The sequence below is a fragment of the Diorhabda carinulata genome, chromosome 11, assembly GCF_026250575.1.
Source record: "Diorhabda carinulata isolate Delta chromosome 11, icDioCari1.1, whole genome shotgun sequence".
NCBI lineage: Eukaryota > Metazoa > Arthropoda > Insecta > Coleoptera > Chrysomelidae > Diorhabda > Diorhabda carinulata.
This window is the reverse complement of record NC_079470.1, coordinates 132,940-153,241: the sequence shown is the minus strand read 5'-3', so window position 1 is coordinate 153,241 and position 20,302 is coordinate 132,940. Positions and strand designations below refer to the sequence as shown.

Sequence of the window (20,302 nt, the reverse complement as noted above, 5' to 3'; positions counted from 1 at the left end):
TTATAAACACTAGCGCCCTCTGCCGGAGAGACGACAAACTAAACACCGTTTTATAGACACTAGCGCCCTCTGCCGGCCAGTCACCGAACCTAACACGGTTTTATGAACACTAGCGCCCTCTGCCGGAGAGACGACAAACTAAACACCGTTTTATAGACACTTCCGCCCTCTGCCGGAGAGACGACGATACACATACATCTATTTCTTTATTTTTGGACAAGTACCTATTATATCGAGCGGAACATAAATTCACAATACTTTTTTCCCTTTGTATTACTATTTTTATACAACTTTTATATGTTACACCCCGAACGGCTTCTACATACTAAACACCTTCATTCAATTTTCACAAATCATCTTTTCCGACAAATTCCTATATCAAGCGGAATCTAATTGCCTAATACTTTGTCTTTCATCATTATTACTATTTTCATAAAACTTTCATATAACACACTTCGAACCGCTTCTACATACAAAACATCTCCATTCAATTTTCACAATTCATCTTTTTCGACGAGTTCCTATATCCTGCCGGCCAGACACCAAACTTAACACGGTTTCATAGACACTAGCGCCCTCTGCCGGCCAGTCACCGAACTAAACACGGTTTTATAAACACTAGCGCCCTCTGCCGGCCAGACGACAAACTAAACACGGTTTTAAAGACACTAGCGCCCTCTGCCTGCCAGACGACAAACTAAACACGGTTTTATAGACACTAGCGCCCTCTGCCGGAGGGACGACAAAATAAACACTGTTTTATAGACACTAGCGCCCTCTGCCGGCCAGTCACCGAACTTAACACGGTTTTATAGACACTAGCGTTCTCTGCCGGCCAGTCACCGAACTTAACACGGTTTTATAGACACTAGCGCCCTCTGCCGGAGAGACGACAAACTTAACACCGTTTTATAGACACTAGCGCCCTCTGCCGGCCAGACGACAAACTAAACACGGTTCTATAGACACTAGCGCCCTCTGCCGGAGAGACGACAAACTAAACACCGTTTTATAGACACTAGCGCCCTCTGCCGGCCAGTCACCGAACTTAACACGGTTTTATAGACACTAGCGCCCTCTGCCGGAGAGACGACAAACTAAACACCGTTTTATAGACACTAGCGCCCTCTGCCGGCCAGTCACCGAACTTAGCACGGTTTTATAGACACTAGCGCCCTCAGCCTGCCAGACGACAAACTAAACACCGTTTTATAGACACTACCGCCCTCTGCCGGAGAGACGACGATACACATACATCTATTTCTTTATTTTTGGACAAGTACCTATTATATCGAGCGGAATATAAATTCACAATACTTTTTTCCCTTTGTATTACTATTTTTATACAACTTTTATATGTTACACCCCGAACGGCTTCTACATACTAAACACCTTCATTCAATTTTCACAAATCATCTTTTCCGACAAATTCCTATATCAAGCGGAATCTAATTTCGTAATACTTTTTTTCCTTATTGTTAATATTTTCATAACACTTTTATGTGATAGATACACCTCGGACGGCTTTTAAATACAAAACATCTCCACTCAATTTTCACAAATCATCTTTTTCGACAAATTCCTATATCGAGCGGAATTTAATTTCATAATACTTGTTTTTCATTATTATTTCTATTTTCATACAACTTTTATATAATACACCTCGTACGTTCATACATCGAGCGGCGATCTAATTTCATAATCCTTTTTTCCCTTATTGTTAATATTTTCATAACACTTTTATGTGATAGATACACCTCGGACGGCTTTTAAATACAAAACATCTCCATTCAATTTTCACAAATCATCTTTTTCGACAAATTCCTATATCGAGCGGAATTTAATTTCATAATACTTGTTTTTCATTATTATTATTATTATTTTCATACAACTTTTATATAATACACCTCGTACGTTCATACATCGAGCGGCGATCTAATTTCATAATACTTTTTTCCCTTATTGTTAATATTTTCATAACACTTTTATGTGATAAATACACCTCGGACGGCTTTTCAATACAAAACATCCCCACTCAATCTTCACAAATCATCTTTTTCGTCAAATTCCTATATCGAGCGGAATTTAATTTCATAATACTTGTTTTTCATTATTATTATTATTATTTTCATACAACTTTTATAAAATACACTTCGAACGTTCATACATCGAGCGGCGATCTAATTTCATAATACTTTTTATAAACGATGCCAGCTAGCGATCCGCCGACGTTCCTCCGATGACTCGGAGATGACCAAACTTGATCATTTAGAGGAAGTAAAAGTCGTAACAAGGTTTCCGTAGGTGAACCTGCGGAAGGATCATTGCAGAGTATTTGTTCGTTTTTAAACAAAAAAAAAACGAAATCAAGTCTGTATTAATTGTAAAAGAAAATTTTCTTCTACAAAATTATCGAACTCTTCAAAAGAAATTTATATATGTTATAAATTATATATATTATAGATGTATATATATTGAAATCTTTTTTTTTTACAAAATTCGAACAAGTTTCGAATAAAATTTGAAAAAAAAAAGATAAATATAATTCATACGTCTATAAAAATATATTTACATATATAAATTTTTCCAATAAAAATATAACGAAAAATTTTTATCATAGATTATAGAAGGCGGCGTCGACGACGATGACGGACACAACAATAACAACATATGTATTATTATATATTATAACGATTGACGGAACGATCATTAACAAAATTTCTTGTTAACTAAAAACGTTCTGATAAAGAATCGTTATTATAATAAACGAAAAATATATAGTTTATTGAAACGTCGTCTGTTGTCGTGTGTCTATATTTTTATGGATAAATTTTATTTTGTTTATTATATTATTAGTATATTATAAGTTTTTTATCGTTTGAAGGTAATACAAGAAAATATCGACAAGATTATATGTGATGATTATGTTATTGAGACATTTTCATCCGGGTACCTAAACGAAACTTAAGCACATGTCGATTCTATCGATATGTATAAAAATTCGTTTTAGAAATAATATTTTATGTATTATTTCGAAGGTGTTCGAAGATTTACGCCCGACCGTCGAAATTTGTATAAAACTTTCAAGATAAAAAAAAACTGTAATAATAAAGAGGAATATATCGTGCGAGATATCTGTCTATGCGCGCCTCGTTTGTAATAAAACATGTGCAGCGGTTAAAATTTATCAGATATATCAAAGTACGATATTATAATTTCTCTAAAAGTTTCGAATAATTACCATTTATTATAATATATATATATATATATAAAAAATGTCGTTATATAAATTTGAAGAACGCAGCTAATTGCGCGTCAACTTGTGAACTGCAGGACACATGAACATCGACATTTCGAACGCACATTGCGGTCCTCGGATACTCGTTCCCGAACCACTCCTGACTGAGGGTCGTATCAATTTAAGACTGCTTAGAATTTAAAATTTTTCTATTTATTAAAGAAAAATAATGCCTAAGCGTGTTGGATGTGAAACAATAACGCACACTAATTAAGAAAAAACACATGCACATGGGCGAAGAGGCGGGGTTTAGGACCTTGTATGCGACAGGCCACTTTGACTGCATGATGACAAGTGTTGAGAACTGGCTCTGTCCAGGTCCGTAAAAAGACACACATTTCTGATAGCCAAATGCCTCGTCATCTAATTAGTGACGCGTATGAATGGATTAACGAGATTCCCACTCTCCCTACCCACTCACTTTATATCCGAACTCGGTAGAGAACGGACACGTTTGCTACAGTAGTGTTGGTTGACAGTGATCTCGTGAGGGCCCCAAGTAGGCCTTAAAATCCAGAAATATGCAACCTTGCCGTTATCGTCAAGGTTAAATGTTAACAAAGTGCGATAAGTGCGGACACATGTCAAAGTGCAGAGCAGTCGCCCGGGGTGAGAGTGGGGAGAGAGCATTGAACTCTTTGTAAGTAGGAAATTTAAAAACAGTAATAGCCGAAATTGGTGCGCCTACCAAATTCGGTTTTCTTTTATACTTATCTTATTGTATAAAACATAATTATAGGGTGTAACATATACATATTTAGCGTAAACAAAACATTTACTTGGTTAAGCAGCACACAGTGCTATAGTGACTGTGAAATTCATAAACAATTACTGCACTCGCTAACGCATTCATAAACATGGTTCTAACGGAAAACGAAAGTGACACGGACACGAGCGGGAAAAAAGACATATCCGGCGCGCAGAGTGAACCTGTTTTCAAATATAGAAAATTAGTGCAATCGCTGGAAAGAACACCAGGGTACAAAAGAAAACAAGAAACAGACTCAGAAGAAGAAGCGGGACAGGCAAACACAAGACCACAACAAGGTACAAGCATGACGGAGATGATGGAAAGGGCAAGAAGACTGACCGTAGCAGTTGAACAATCTATAACTAGAAGCTCTCCAGAAGCCAAGGGAAAAATTAGCTTCACCAAAAAAGATCAACTCACCGAACGGGAAGCAATGGCAGAAATGCAACAACTGGTGCATACACTTATAGCGGTAGCATTTGATCAAGAAATAACGATCAACAAACTAAAATCCAACAAAGACGAGAGTAAGGACAACAATAACGACAAACTAGACGATATCTTAAACAAAATAAACGACCTAGAAAGTAGACTGGATAAAATGTCATCGCTACCGAACAAAACACATACCCCAACACCCCCATACCCTCAAACCATCCATCAGAATAACACCCTAAACCCACCGACACCACCCACAACAAGGACATACGCCTCACTAGCTGCACAAGCACCACAATTACCAATGCCTACCTGGAATTCCCCCCCGAAAATACCGAAAGTTTTCGAGACCTTGGTCAAAAACGACACAGAGGACACTCAGAAAGCTCTCGATATTGTCAAAAAAATAATTAAACCATCAGAGATACAGACCATAAGAAGAACCAAAACTGGAATAATAATTGTAAATAAAGATAGAAATACACAAACAAAAATAAAAAAAAAATTAGAAAATAACACAAACCTTAAAACAAAATCAATGACGACACAACAAGACCCGATAGTATTAATCACAGGCGTACAAAAAGGAATAAAAGACGAAGACCTACTGCAGGATATACTAAATGAAAACGAGGATCTACAGCAGCAGTTCGGGAATAGGATCAAAACAGGATGCAAGAGACTCGGAAGTAGACCATGTCGCAACCCTTACAAGGAAAACATATTGCTTCAGTGCCCAGCGGACATCTTCAGGGCCATCATGTCAAAAGGATACATCGACCTGACGAAACTTTACACGCAGGAACACGTCTCAGTGACCCTATGTTTCAAATGCAGTAGATACGGACACTCGGCCAAATACTGTACTGACCAAACATACACCTATTTCCGGTGCGGAGATGCGCATGATCCAAAAACATGCACAACGATAGACGTAAATTGCCACAACTGTAGACTGCTTAGATTACCACAAACTAGGCACGAAGCAAGAAATAGAAACTGCCCAATTTACATAAAAAAACTGAACGAGATCAGACGCAAAATTAACTACTAAAACAAACCCACACACAAAACAAAAGACAAACTAGAAACACACAAACACAAAACACACCAACATAGATGACAATAAAATTTATACAGCATAACAGTGGAAAAGGTAGAAGAGCGACAGACCAGCTGTTCCAAACATGTAATGATCAAGACATCGACATAATCCTAATACAGGAACCATTTCACGACATAAAGCCACCTCCTAACTACATAATGACGAGACACAATAAACATAGTAAAACATGCACAATCACAAAGGCTAAGTACAAACCGATGACGATCACCTCTATGACCGACGAGAATACCACAACCATCCAATTACAAGTACAAGACATAACAATACACATCATCAATATATACGACGAACCAGGGGGCAATAGGAATAAAAGACTAGATAGACACATAAGGAAAATAGAGGAAATAACAGACCCCTTTATACTAGCAGGAGACTTCAATGCCAAAAACACTGGATGGGGAGGAGACACAAATGACGCCAGAGGAGAGGACTTACTGGACTGGATAACATCGAAAACCTACTTTATTAATAACACACACGACAGCCCACCGACATTTATCAGCAACAGAGGGAAAAGTTGGGTGGACTTAACTATAACAAAGGAAGTAACCTTAACGGACTGGACTGTACACAACGAGGAGACACTCAGCGACCACGCATATATAACATACAACATAAGACAAAACATGAGAGATGAGCGACAAAAAACAAGAAAGACAAAATATGACTTTAACAACACGAATAACGAGCAAATTAAAAGAATTACACATAATCTTGACTGGACCCCGCTGAACAACGCAGAAAGTACAGCGCAAAAATACCAAAACAACTATATTAATATCATGGAAAATGGGTTAAAAAAGATAAAAAAGAAAAAAAGAAAAACTCAAATATGGTGGACCCAAGAGCTGACCAGACTAAGACAGAAAACGAACAAGAAACGAAAACAGTATCAACAAGAACAAGACCCAATAGAAAGAACAATTAAACTAAACATATACAGAGAACAAAGAAGAATATACAAAAAAGAGATAAAAGAAAATAAAATAAACTCATTACGCCAATTCCTCACCGACAATGATCCGGATAACCCATGGGAAACAGCATATAAAATACTAAGAGCAGGAACCACAACCGACCACTCCCTCAAAACGATAGAAAAACAGGACGGAACATGGACAACCACAAGAGAGGAGACAATAATGACATTACACGAAATATACTTCCCTCCAGATGACATACAAAACGACACCCCCCCACAAACAGAAAAAAGAACAAAACATGACCAGGGACTTCACCTCACCCGAAGATCCGATCTTCACAGAACAAGAAGTACAGTGGACGGTAGCAATAATGAAAAACAAAAAAGCGACATCAAATGACAATATACCTAAAGAGATAATAAACATAACAAACGAATACAACGTCAGAGAATTAACAACACTATATAACGCATGCTTACAAGAAGGACACTTTCCTAACATTTGGAAGACCGCAGACATGGTGTGGTTACCAAAAAAGAACGGCTCTAAAAGACCAATCTGCCTGCTACTAACACTAGGGAAAATTCTCGATAAAATGACAGCAAAAAGACTAACTTACTACCTAGAACAGACAAACAATATTGACGATAGGCAATACGGTTTCAGAGATGGACGGACAACCACAGAAGCCATTGACAAAATAATAACAAAAATACGACACAACAAAGACCACAAAATACATACACTGGTCATAACACTAGACATGAGTAATGCGTTCAACACAGCCTGGACACCACAAATAGTAGACTTACTAAGACAAAAAAATATACCACGAAACATCGCTAAACTATGCACCGACTTTCTTAGGCACAGACACATACGAACCGAAAACATAGAGACCGACACACAGAGAGGGTGCCCACAAGGCTCAAGCCTCGGACCAGCTCTATGGAATCTAATTATGGAGGACTGGTTCAGACACCTAGATGATACAGGAAGACTAGACGTAGAGGACATGATTCAAGCCTTTGCGGACGACCAAATAATTCTACTGACGGGAACCACATTAAACGTTTTAGAGCGGAAATGGAATAATATTTGGGCCTCTTGCGCAAAATGGGCTGAAAACCAGAAACTGACTTACAACAAAGAGAAAACGGAAATTATGTTCATACCCTACAAAACAACGAGACAACCGAGACTAAAAATTGACGGACATACAGTACAAATCAAGGACAACATAGAATACTTAGGACTGACAATTGACACAGGACTACTATTCCTAGACCACATCAAAAAAATTAGGCAAAAAACCTCCGACATAGCGAGTAAACTGATAGCAGTCACGGGAAGAAAATGGGGACGAAAACCAATAATACTTCGGTACATATACGAACATGCAATAAAACCCATTGTACTTTACGCCTCAGAAATATGGGGACATAGATACAAAGACTCCAGAATAATTAAACAATTAAGAGCAACAGAAAGACCTTACATACTAGCTATAACAAAAGCATACAGGACAACACCCACCTCGGCCTTGCATGTGCTTGCGGGGGTAAGCCCCCTACAGGCGGACGCCGGGGCGAGATGGGAAACGTAGCAAGTCGCTACTAAACACACTCCAAACCTACACAATAGACAAACCACACCCGACTAGAAGACCACTACACCTACGTTTAACAGATGAGAGACAAGAAGAAAAAACTACACAACTGCACATCTACACTGGCGCTAGCAAAAAAGATGAGAGTTCAACCATAGGAATATACATAAAAAATACTATACAACAACATCATAAAATAAAGATAACCACTACATGCGACATCAACACACTCGAGCTGTACGCAATATACATGGGAACAATAAAACTACTTGAATTAGCGCAAAACACACTAGCGACAGAAGTAACAATACATACAGACTCAAAGAACGCAATGTACACACCATAATACATAAACACTAATACAAAAATCACAGCAAAACTGACAAAAAATATACAAGACCTTGAACAAACGGGAAGAAGGATTACGATACAATACACAAACAGACATCACGGAATGCAAATAGCAGATAGGTTAGCGAAAGATGCGCACGAACAAACGGAACAGACTACTGAACTTTTCACCAAAAACATGTACAAACAAGAACGACATACCCGTGCAATGAGACATTGGCAACAGCTATGGGACAACGAATCAACAGGACGCAAAACCTACGAGTGGATAAAACATACGAAACATAAACACGCAGACCTAAACTGGAAAGCAATACAAGCACTTACCGGACACGGACATATCCAAACCTATTACGAGCGCTTCAACTTACGGGAGACACACGGGAACTGCAAACATTGTCAAACGCCGGAGACCATACAACATGTAAGAAATGACTGCACAGAACACAACAGACTGCAAGCCAGAACCCTACTTACAAGAAGACTCAGGACACTTAATATTCAATACCCGCCCACAGACATAGAAATACATAACAAGATGATCGCAGAATGGCTAAACGAATGGGCGCAACAGACCATTTATGACGATGACTAAATAATGGGCTCTGCAAGCAAATGGCACTGAAAAAAAAAAATTTCATTGTATAAGAATAATAATTGTACGCCTTCATTTGAGACAATAAAGAAAAGAAAATAGGGTCTTCTTCTCCGCTCATTTTTAGGAGTAGAGGAGATGGGATGGGTTCTCTTGACAGTGGTCTCGGTCGATTTTGGGCGGAAACTAGCCTTATGCCGCAAGGTAGGTGGGCCGTGGCATTGTGCAGTATCACCATGGTGATATGCACAGTGACACAAACCACTGCCAAGGGAATGGGCTTGGAAAAATTAGCGGGGAAAGAAGACCCTGTTGAGCTTGACTCTAGTCTGGCATTGTAAGGAGACATGAGAGGTGTAGCATAAGTGGGAGATGGCAACATCGCCGATGAAATACCACTACTTTCATCGTTTCTTTACTTACTCGGTAAGGCGAAACGCGTGCGTCGTTCGCTCACGAGGCGGCGACTGTCACAGTATTCTCGAGCCAAGGACACGGAGTGACGTATCGTTGCGTCGCGTACCGTTCGTCGGTGCAGTTCGTGAGGCTTCGTGCTTTGCGAACGATCGATGTTTGTGTCCGGCGTTTCGGGTACGTCAACTTACATCCAGTCTGATTCGATTCGAGGACACTGCCAGGCGGGGAGTTTGACTGGGGCGGTACATCTGTCAAAGAATAACGCAGGTATCCTAAGGCCAGCTCAGCGAGGACAGAAACCTCGCGTAGACCAAAAGGGCAAAAGCTGGCTTGATCCCGATGTTCAGTACGCATAGGGACTGCGAAAGCACGGCCTATCGATCCTTTTGGCTTGAAGAGTTTTCAGCAAGAGGTGTCAGAAAAGTTACCACAGGGATAACTGGCTGGTGGCGGCCAAGCGTCCATAGCGACATCGCTTTTTGATCCTTCGATGTCGGCTCTTCCTATCATTGCGAAGCAGAATTCGCCAAGCGTCGGATTGTCCTCCCATTAATAGCGAACCGTGCCACTTTTTTGATGACGCTAGCTGGCGAAAATAATCACATACATGGATGGAGAATCAAATTTGGAGAAAAAAATTTAGTACCAAAAATTACCCCCCACTCCCCCCTCTCATAGGTGATTTGGATTGCTCAGAGCTGGAGAGAGCTACGATCACGGGATAATCGAAATGCCTCTATTCGAGTATTTCGGCTAACGAAAAAAATGATGTCGCCCCCGATGGTCCCCCCCAAAAAAGTTCTTGGGCGCACCTGAAACCCACTTTTTTATTATTCGAGCTAGAGAAAAATTGAAAAATGATTTGGATAGAGAAAAATCTGTACAATGTATGCGATACATAAACCGATTTTTTCATTTGAAAAAATCTACGGGGAAAAATTGAAAAGTAAAATCCCAAAAAATTTTTCTCCGAATTTCGGAAAATTTTTAGTCTAGCGCGAGAGACCCGATTTTTCTAATTCCAAAAATATCCGAATTTTTGAAATTGTCCCCTTCTTTGGGATGTCTAGATGGAGCCAAAAGTCGGAATTTTCGGAGAACCTCAATCGGAGGTGTGCAACTTTTTTACGTTACACGATATCGAAAAAATGGTACGTTTTTGGTTTTTCCGGAATTTTGACATTTAATTATACCGGCGGGAAGCGCCTTGACATACCCTAGTCATTGGTATATATTATTACCGAATTACCCCCACTTTGTGAGGGTGCCAGGAATCGCTAAATATTGAACCTGGAGATGCGATTTTCGCAGGATATTCCGGATTTTGAGCGCCTATAATTGAAATAGGCTCGAAATATTTTTAGCGCACCCCCCACCCCCCACCACCCTCCCAAGAGTTGCTCCGAATAGCACCGGAAGGCTCGAAATGGTGTTTTTAGGCATGAAACTATGCTACATATGGCTACCGAGGTGAGAAAAAATTCTAACCTCAAAATTTAGCGTCACCTGTGACGTCATTTATTGGCACCGATGGGTGAAGTTATATATATCAATCGATAGAGGAGAAACATAGAATTTTTTTGGTCATATACAGAGTGGTCTCGAAAAGTTTTCGTAATTTTTCTGATTCGTAATCTCGAAATTTCGAGGATAATCTCGTGAGTTGAAGGTATCTATATGCCTATGTACGTAATTTTATTTTTTCATTTTTTTTTGTCCCTTGCATATTTTTCGTATTTGACATATTAAGAAAGTTATGTTTTTTATTTTTATATTGAGAGGGGGCAAGCTTCGCTTGAGGGGGGCATGACATTTTTGTCGAAACAATTCATACCCTTCATCATAAAGTATAACCGGGTGAGTAGCCAAAAATTTTTTAAAGGGAACGTGAGCTGGGTTTAGACCGTCGTGAGACAGGTTAGTTTTACCCTACTGATGACTCGTCGTTGCGATAGTAATCCTGCTCAGTACGAGAGGAACCGCAGGTTCGGACATTTGGTTAACGCACTTACTCGAGCGGGTAATGGTGCGAAGCTACCATCCGTGGGATTATGCCTGAACGCCTCTAAGGCCGTATCCTTTCTAGTCAAAGGTGGCAACGATATCTCTTGGAGTTCCGAGAGTCGGAAGGCTCGAAACAATATGACTTTACTAGGCGATCGTAGCTTTGTTGCGGTCGTCGCACGAGCCCTATATCGAATTTCGTAATACTTGTTTTTTATTATTATTACTATTTTCATACAACTTTTATATAACACACCTCAGACGGCTTCTACATACATAAAATTTCAGCATTCAATTTAAACAATTCATCTTTTTCATTAAGTTCCTATATCCTACCGGCCAGAAGACAAACTAAACACGATTCTATAAACACTAGCGCCCCCTGCCGGCCGGACGCCAAACTTAACACGGTTAAATAGACACTAGCGCCCTCTGCCGGAGAGACCCCAAACTTAATACGGTTAAATAGACACTAGCGCCCTCTGCCGGAGAGACGCCAAACTTGACACGGTTTAATAGACACTAGCGCCCTCTGCCGGAGGGACGACAAAATAAACTCGAACTTTTTCTAATCCAATTTTCACAATACATCTATCTCATCAAATTTATATATCGAGCAGAATCTACTTTAATAATAATTTTTTTTTTCCTTATTATTACAATTTTCATACAACTTTTGTATGTTACACCTCGAACGGTTTCTATTTTCATAAAACTTTAAAGTAAGCTAACCTAACCTAACCTAACCTAACCCAACCTTTTTTTTAGTGTGAATGGGAAAATCTTCATAATACCCATGACAAGGTGTCCCAGGTGTGCATCGCATCACAAAACCCAACATAACATACATCTATTTCTTTATTTTTGGAAAAGTACCTATATCGAGCGTAATATGATTTCATAATACTTTTTTCCCTTATTGTTAATATTTTCATAACACTTTAATGTGATAGATACACCTCGAACGGCTTCTACATACAAAATATCTCCTTTCAATTTTCACAAATCATCTTTTTCGACAAGTTCCTATACCGAGCGGAATTTAATTTCATAATACTTGTTTTTCATCATTATTATTATTATTATTTTCATACAACTTTCATATAATACACTTCGGACGTTCATACATCGAGCGGCGATCTAATTTCATAATACTTTTTTTCTTTATCGTTAATATTTTCATAACACTTTTATGTCATACACCTCGGACGACTTCTACATACAAAACATCTCCATTCAACTTCACAAATCATCTTTCTCGACAAGCTCCTATATCGAGCGGAATTTAATTTCATAATACTTGTTTTTCATTATTATTTCTATTTTCATACAACTTTTATATAATACACCTCGTACGTTCATACATCGAGCGGCGATCTAATTTCATAATACTTTTTTCCCTTATTGTTAATATTTTCATAACACTTTTATGTGATAGATACACCTCGGACGGCTTCTAAATACAAAACATGTAATTTCATAATACTTCTTTTTAATATTCACAATACATCTTTTATATATTTTCACTATACATCTTTATTAATGTTAATGTAGAAGGCGTACCGTTGTACAGCGCACATATATGTGTGGTGTATCGAAGTTGACGTCTCGTTAAATTTTAATAAACTCGTTATAATTTACGTAAAGACGTTGTTTCGGTCATTCCACATCGGTGGATTATATAGTTTTCTGAAAGGGTCCCCGTTCTCCTCCAATATAATAACGTATATTGCCAGCGGTTCCCTTTTTAGATATTATATCAATTTATCCACAAATTAAATATCTATTGCGAGATCGCGAATTTAGCTAGCGTTTTATCGTGAGCGATTCATATGCGATCGTCTATGAAAAATATATATTATATTACACTTATATAATACACAATATTTGCGATAACTCTCATTATTCCGAGCGAGAATAAAAATTTCGTTCATTATTATCTAATGTAAACCATGTCGCTTACAATCTAGCGATGGGTAGAGATAATGTTGAAATTCTAGCCCGGTCGACGTAATCATCTAATTTTTCTCATTTCGATTAATTTAGATAGATTTATAGTCGATACGGTGAAATTTTATGAAATAAGAAAAAATATAAATAAAGCGTGGCGCTGAAAATTATATATTTTCAATAATAAGCGCAGCAAACACGCAAAAGAAAAAGTAAATAACAATGTGTTTATACACGAATATAGATGATGATTATATTATGTATAAATATAAAATATATATGTAATATAAAAAACATCATCATAATTATCCTCTTTTGGATATTGTTATTAAAACTTTTTCGATAATAGTTTTTTATTATAAAATATAAATATATATATAATAATAATATATATCATATATTATAAAACACAGTTCCCTGGTTGATCCTGCCAGTAGTCATATGCTTGTCTCAAAGATTAAGCCATGCATGTCTCAGTACAAGCCAAATTAAGGTGAAACCGCAAAAGGCTCATTAAATCAGTTATGGTTCCTTAGATCGTACCCACATTTACTTGGATAACTGTGGTAATACTAGAGCTAATACATGCAAATAGAGTTCCGACCGGAGATGGAAGGAGCGCTTTTATTAGATCAAAACCAATCGGTGGCGGGCTTGCTCGTCATCGTACAATATGGTGAGTCTGAATAACTTTTCGCTGATCGCATGGTCTCGCACCGGCGACGCATCTTTCAAATGTCTGCCTTATCAACTGTCGATGGTAGGTTCTGTGCCTACCATGGTTGTAACGGGTAACGGGGAATCAGGGTTCGATTCCGGAGAGGGAGCCTGAGAAACGGCTACCACATCCAAGGAAGGCAGCAGGCGCGCAAATTACCCACTCCCGGCACGGGGAGGTAGTGACGAAAAATAACGATACGGGACTCATCCGAGGCCCTGTAATCGGAATAAGTACACTCTAAACCCTTTAACGAGGATCAATTGGAGGGCAAGTCTAGTGCCAGCAGCCGCGGTAATTCCAGCTCCAATAGCGTATATTAAAGTTGTTGCGGTTAAAAAGCTCGTAGTCGAATCTGTGTCCCACGCCGCTGGTTCATCGTACGCGGTGTTAACTGGCGTGTCGTGGGACGTCCTGCCGGTGGGCTTAGCTCGCAAGGGCGGCCCAACTAAATCCCGCCGCGGTGTTCTTGACTGAGTGTCGAGGTGGGCCGGCACGTTTACTTTGAACTGCTGAATGCGACTGGCTGTCGCGTGGGCTGGTGGCGGACTGTCCGTGGTGGGTCATCCTTCGGGGCTCTTCAGACGGAAGGGGAAGAGCAATAAAATTTGGCTCTCTTGGTTTCCCGTCTACCTGGCATTTTCATTTCGCACAGGCACAATTATATTTAGTGTGCGCATCGTTGCTATACTCCAACACCCTTCCTCAACGAACGCACACCTGCAGTGATTTATTGACATACTAATCCGCCTTTTCTGCAAAGTATCGTAGCTTGTTTTTTCCTAATGGCTTTGTTAGCATGTCAGCTGCATTCTGTTGTCCTTGCGCCTAGACAAATCTCGCGACACGTGTAAGCAGTTCCTGTCTGTTCGCGCTCCTCGGAAACTTTATTGCCCTTTTCCTGCTTCGCTTTCCAGGCCTTATATTTATTGCAGTTTACCTTGATGTGCCTTCCTTTTTGCAGAAGAAAGAGGCACAATTATATTTAGTGTGCGCATCGTTGCTATACTCCAACATCGACGAATTTGAAAACTTCGAGAAACTCTATGGCCAATAATAACTTTAAAACTAATTCAATGAAAAATAATAGAAATAATCAATATAATAACAATACAATACAATCCCTACTATCAACAATATCAGCAATATGATAATAATTTTTTTATTATTATGTTATAAGAATAGATAAGATTTAGAATTAATAGATAATAAATAAGTAAAATATAAAAAAAATTAGTAAACTTTTAGAAATTAGAATAATAAAAAGTTATTATTTATTAGAATATATATAAGAAATTTAATAATATAATTCATGACTTTGTGTATTTAACTAATGGAAAAAGAAGAAAACAATATAAAAAAATTTAAATTATAATCAGTGTAACACAAATGAAACATTTAAGATTAAGACAATTTATATAATTTTAAATGAGCCTCTTAATGTTTATCTTTTAGAAATAAGCCAATATGAAATTCAAAATTTTAATTATTTGAAAGAGGTCGAAAAAATAATTAGCGAAAATATAATTGACGATATATGATAGATATCCCCCAGTAATTGAATTTAATTTAACCCCAACAGCTAGCAAACCATTCGAACATATACATATAGACACTTTTAAAATAGCTAATCACTCATATTTAACTATAATCGACGCATTCTCTCGTTACGGTCAGGCATATTCAATGTCAAGTGTGAATGGAACCTCAGTCGTTGATAATATATTCAATTATGTTACTCATCATGGTTTACCTTATAAATTAACATCAGAGTTTAAGAATAACGACCTTATTCTATAAACATAGTCTATTCATGTAGTTAATTGAGTTTTGTTTGTATCTTGAGATGTTATCTCACAATTTACACCTAATATATTTGTTATCTTAAACTGCCCGAGGTCCTGTGGGTAAAATCTTTGCCTTTCTGCTTTCTTGAGCAGTACTAGGTCTCCTTGTTTATTGAATTGCTGATGCTTCTTCCTCTCTAATTTTCCCTCTATTTACCTCAGGGCCGGATTAAGATTTATAAGGCCCGGGGCTGAAGTAATGACAGGGCCCCCTCAAGGAATCCGGAAACCCGGAAAAATTCACAAAATAATATCAATACGTTAGATTTGTGGCATCAACACATCAAAAAATACAGAATGATTTCCAAATGATGGGGCCCTCTTGGACCTGGGGCCCGGTGCTATAGCCCCCCAAGCCCCTGGCTTAATCCGGCACTGATTTACCTTGTTTTTTATTAAAATTTCCGTGGCTTTTTCATGAGCATATTGCAATTTATATTTAGTTCATTACTATAATCTTCAAAATTATAACATGGTTGTATTCCTTTGTTCAAAAATTCGGGTATATTTGCTTTTCTACCAAATAGTAGTTCAAATGGAGTATAACCATGATATGTGCTGGGGGTTGTTTTATATTAATATGCAAATATTCTGACCAGTTCACACCAGTTATCTCTTTCTTCAGTTATAAAATTTCTAGCGTACTCGTTAAATGTTCTGTATAGGTTCTCACAGCTTCCGATTGATTCGTGGTGATACGCCGTGGAAAATTGTGTTTTATTTTTAGAAGATCTGCTAGTTTGTTCATTATCTCATTTTTGTACTTATTCCGTTCCTTGATCTGATCTGATTTCTTTCATTAATCAGTAATTCGGTATAAAATTAGCTACTGTTTTGGCTCCTTTGTTCCTAATTGGAATCATTATTACATACTTCATTAGTTCGCATAATATTTTGTTATGCAGTATTTATTACTGTTGCTATTCTCCGTGAATGGACCTATTGTATATATATATATATATATATATATATATATATATATATATATATATATATATATTATGTTTGATTGATGTATCTGTTATTACAAATTTTTCTGTGTGTTGTGGTTTAACTTTGGTTATTTGACACTCATGACATTTTTTTAGATAATTTCTTACATCTCTCTCCATGTTTTTCCATCCAAAAATTGATCTTATCTTCTTTAATAGTAGGTATGTTATTTCCTGAATGTCCTCCAAAAATCGGGTCATTGTGATATCTTTTTAGGATCTGTGTTATTTCTTCTTTCGTTTCCATTACTTTTGGAATGTTACATATATTTGTTTGTATATTTTTCAATTTTCTTTTACTTTCTTCTATAACAGCGTTGTCCAACTGGCGGCCATTCGTTGTGGCCCGCGAAATGTTTTACGGTGAGGATTATGTTTTCTTTATCATTACATACCTTAATACAACATAAAAAAAATACATTTTGAATAAGGGCATTGTGAAAAAAGATTTAAATATTACGGTCTCTCAAACCTGTTTTTATATCACAAGCGCTGCCCACGCGCTGCATAGCTGACGTGCAACATCCTTCCTCCACCACTACACCACTACGAGAACTGCACCCAACACTGCGCATCACAGTTCACGCTGGCCACACCTCCCACAGTTGCACGATGCCTACTGAGACCGTCCGCCGCTAGCCGCCATCGCGCCACTGTGCTGTTGACACTTAGGTGCATATGCACCAAGTCCAGTTAATCACGATTAGCTTGTAATCATGATTAAAATATCTCGATTAAGATAATTTGCAATGCGCCAGCACTGTTGAGGAACTTGATCACAATTAAAGTTAACCGGCCAATTGTGGTGGGTTAAATATTTAATCATGATCAAGAAGGTTATGTTTGTATTTTGTTTTGGAATTTTTATTAAAATGGAAATTGAAGACCAAATTATACTTGATGATGATTATGATGTAATGGATATTATTAATGATGGCTTTCCGAGAGCCAGACCTCAGAGACCTAATTATTTTGATTCAATAGATGATTTGGGTTTCTTTAGAAGATTCCGTCTTACCAAACCCACTGCGGAAGCACTATTGGGAGAAATACAACACACAATGGAATTTGATAATAACTTGTAAGTACCATGTACCTACATACTATATTAGCCTCATTTTATTTCTTAATATGTCTTACTTTTAGAAATAATCAAGTATCCCCTATGAACCAACTACTAACTACTTTAAGGTTTTACGCCTCAAATGGGCATCAAATTGGTATTGGAGATCTTATGGGGATCCATCAAACCACAGCATGCAGAATCATATCAAGGGTCAGTAGAACTATTGCTATGTTGAGGCCCAACTATATTCAAATGCCAGAAAACCATGCTCAGCTTCTGCATACTCAACAAGAGTTTTATCACAGGGCAAGATTCCCCCGGGTGGTGGGGTGCATTGATTGCACACACATTAAAATAAATTCACCAGGTAGGTGTTACAGCTGGTAATTAAATTGACTTAGTTTACATGCCTTACACACTTTCAAGTTGACCTCATCTTAGAAGTAGCTTTTTTTAAATATATCTAAACCTAAACTAACCTACCTCATCGCTTTCCAAGACACTATTATATTCTATCTCCTGATCCTAGGAATAAAAATTTTTATATTTTTCAGGTGGTGAAGATCCTGAAATTTTTCGTAACAGTAAAGGGATATTTTCTATAAATACGCAAGTTGTGGGAAATGCAAATTTGGAAATAACGGATATTGTTGCTAGGTGGCCAGGTTCTGTTCATGATGCTACAATATTTAATAATTCATCAATACTTGCCCGACTAGAAAACCAGGAATTTGGGAATGGCATTATTTTGGGTAGGTACATTTAGTGCTGCTTTGGAATACCTTTACCAAACTTAACAGAGATTCACTAGATTCATTTCACATAATAAATAATACCGATACTACTTGAAAACATTTTTCAAACCTACTAAGCATCCTCTCCAAGTTTATCTCCACATGCTTTTAAATATAAATACTTACTTAATTTTATTTTCAGGAGATAGTGGCTATGCTCTAAGGCCATTTTTATTAACACCCTTACTAAATCCTGTCAACCAAGCAGAGCAAAGGTATAATGAATCTCTTATACGTACCAGGAACTGCATTGAACGACTTTTTGGTTGCTGGAAAAGACGCTTTCCAGTTCTTGCATATGGTATGAGATGCCACACTGACAATGTAATGGCCATTATAGTAGCAACAGCAGTGCTGCACAACATATGTAGAAGAATGGGTGAAGATTTGCCACCTGCTCCTGAAGACATTGATGAAGACATGTTGGAATATTTAATAGAGCAAGATAATGTACCACATGTACCTTTTGTTAATAATGTTAATAATATACTTAACTATCGTCAGCAAATAATAAATACTTATTTTGCTCGATTGAATTAATTCAGTGCTCAATATAATATCTTAACTCAATTCCCAGAATAGTTTTATTTATCATGAATACATTTATTTATAAAAGTAACCACACAACATATTGTTCTAATTCAGACATAAAAACAAATAAGACTGCTATACACTAATCTGCTCCTTTTTTTCCTTTTCAACTTTCAACTTGAGAATCTCAATTTCCAATTAGTTTTTTATTTTTTGGAAATGTAATTCTTCGTTTATTTGCTCAATTTGCTTGTCCACTAAAATGGCACGCCGGTCCAAAAGTATGTCGTATTTTTTGGCAATATTTGAAGATGACAGAATTTTGACTCCTTGTCTTTTCGGTTGTGTTGTTTCTACTGCTTTCTAAAAATTAAACAAAATCCAATTGCCACAAGTTGTAGATGATCAACAATATTGAGCCACATATGAAAGACCAAAACCATAAACAATCTATTTTTTATAAACTACATGGAAAGTCCACACCTGGCTAGGATAATCTCGAGATGGTCTTTCATATTTTATCTTATAATTAAGTTAAATTTCATGGATAAATAATATAAAAAAATGATATACCTACCTTTCTTTTTTTCCCTCTTAAATGTGGTGGAACAAGAGCTTGATCTTTAGGTTTTTGCATATCAGTGCCCTTTTTCCAGTTGGGTTCTTCTGCATTATCAATACTCTACAAATGTAGAAGGTTATGATTTTGTTAACGTTACAATTGTTTTTTGCCTAATGTTGAAATTAGATTATTGAAATTATCATAATTTTAAAATTACATTACAGGTAGTCATTATAAGAAAAATTAATAGAAGTTATATACAGGTAAGTACTTACTTTACTACTAGTGCTGGTAGAGGGTTCTTGATCACAAATGTCATAATTTCTCTCA

General features: G+C 37.4%; 1 protein-coding gene across 1 annotated transcript; it reads left to right on the top strand.

Annotated features, from left to right (window-relative positions):
* Nucleotides 1-17,763: 17,763 nt before the first annotated feature.
* On the top strand, nt 17,764-19,604 carry LOC130899425 (putative nuclease HARBI1). The gene is made up of 4 exons (XM_057809355.1): nt 17,764-18,100; nt 18,166-18,452; nt 18,640-18,837; nt 19,022-19,604. Exons 1-4 carry the CDS (start codon nt 17,844-17,846, stop codon nt 19,417-19,419), a joined length of 1,140 nt encoding a protein of 379 aa, XP_057665338.1. The 5' UTR covers nt 17,764-17,843; the 3' UTR covers nt 19,420-19,604.
* The last annotated feature ends 698 nt before the right edge of the window (nt 19,605-20,302 follow it).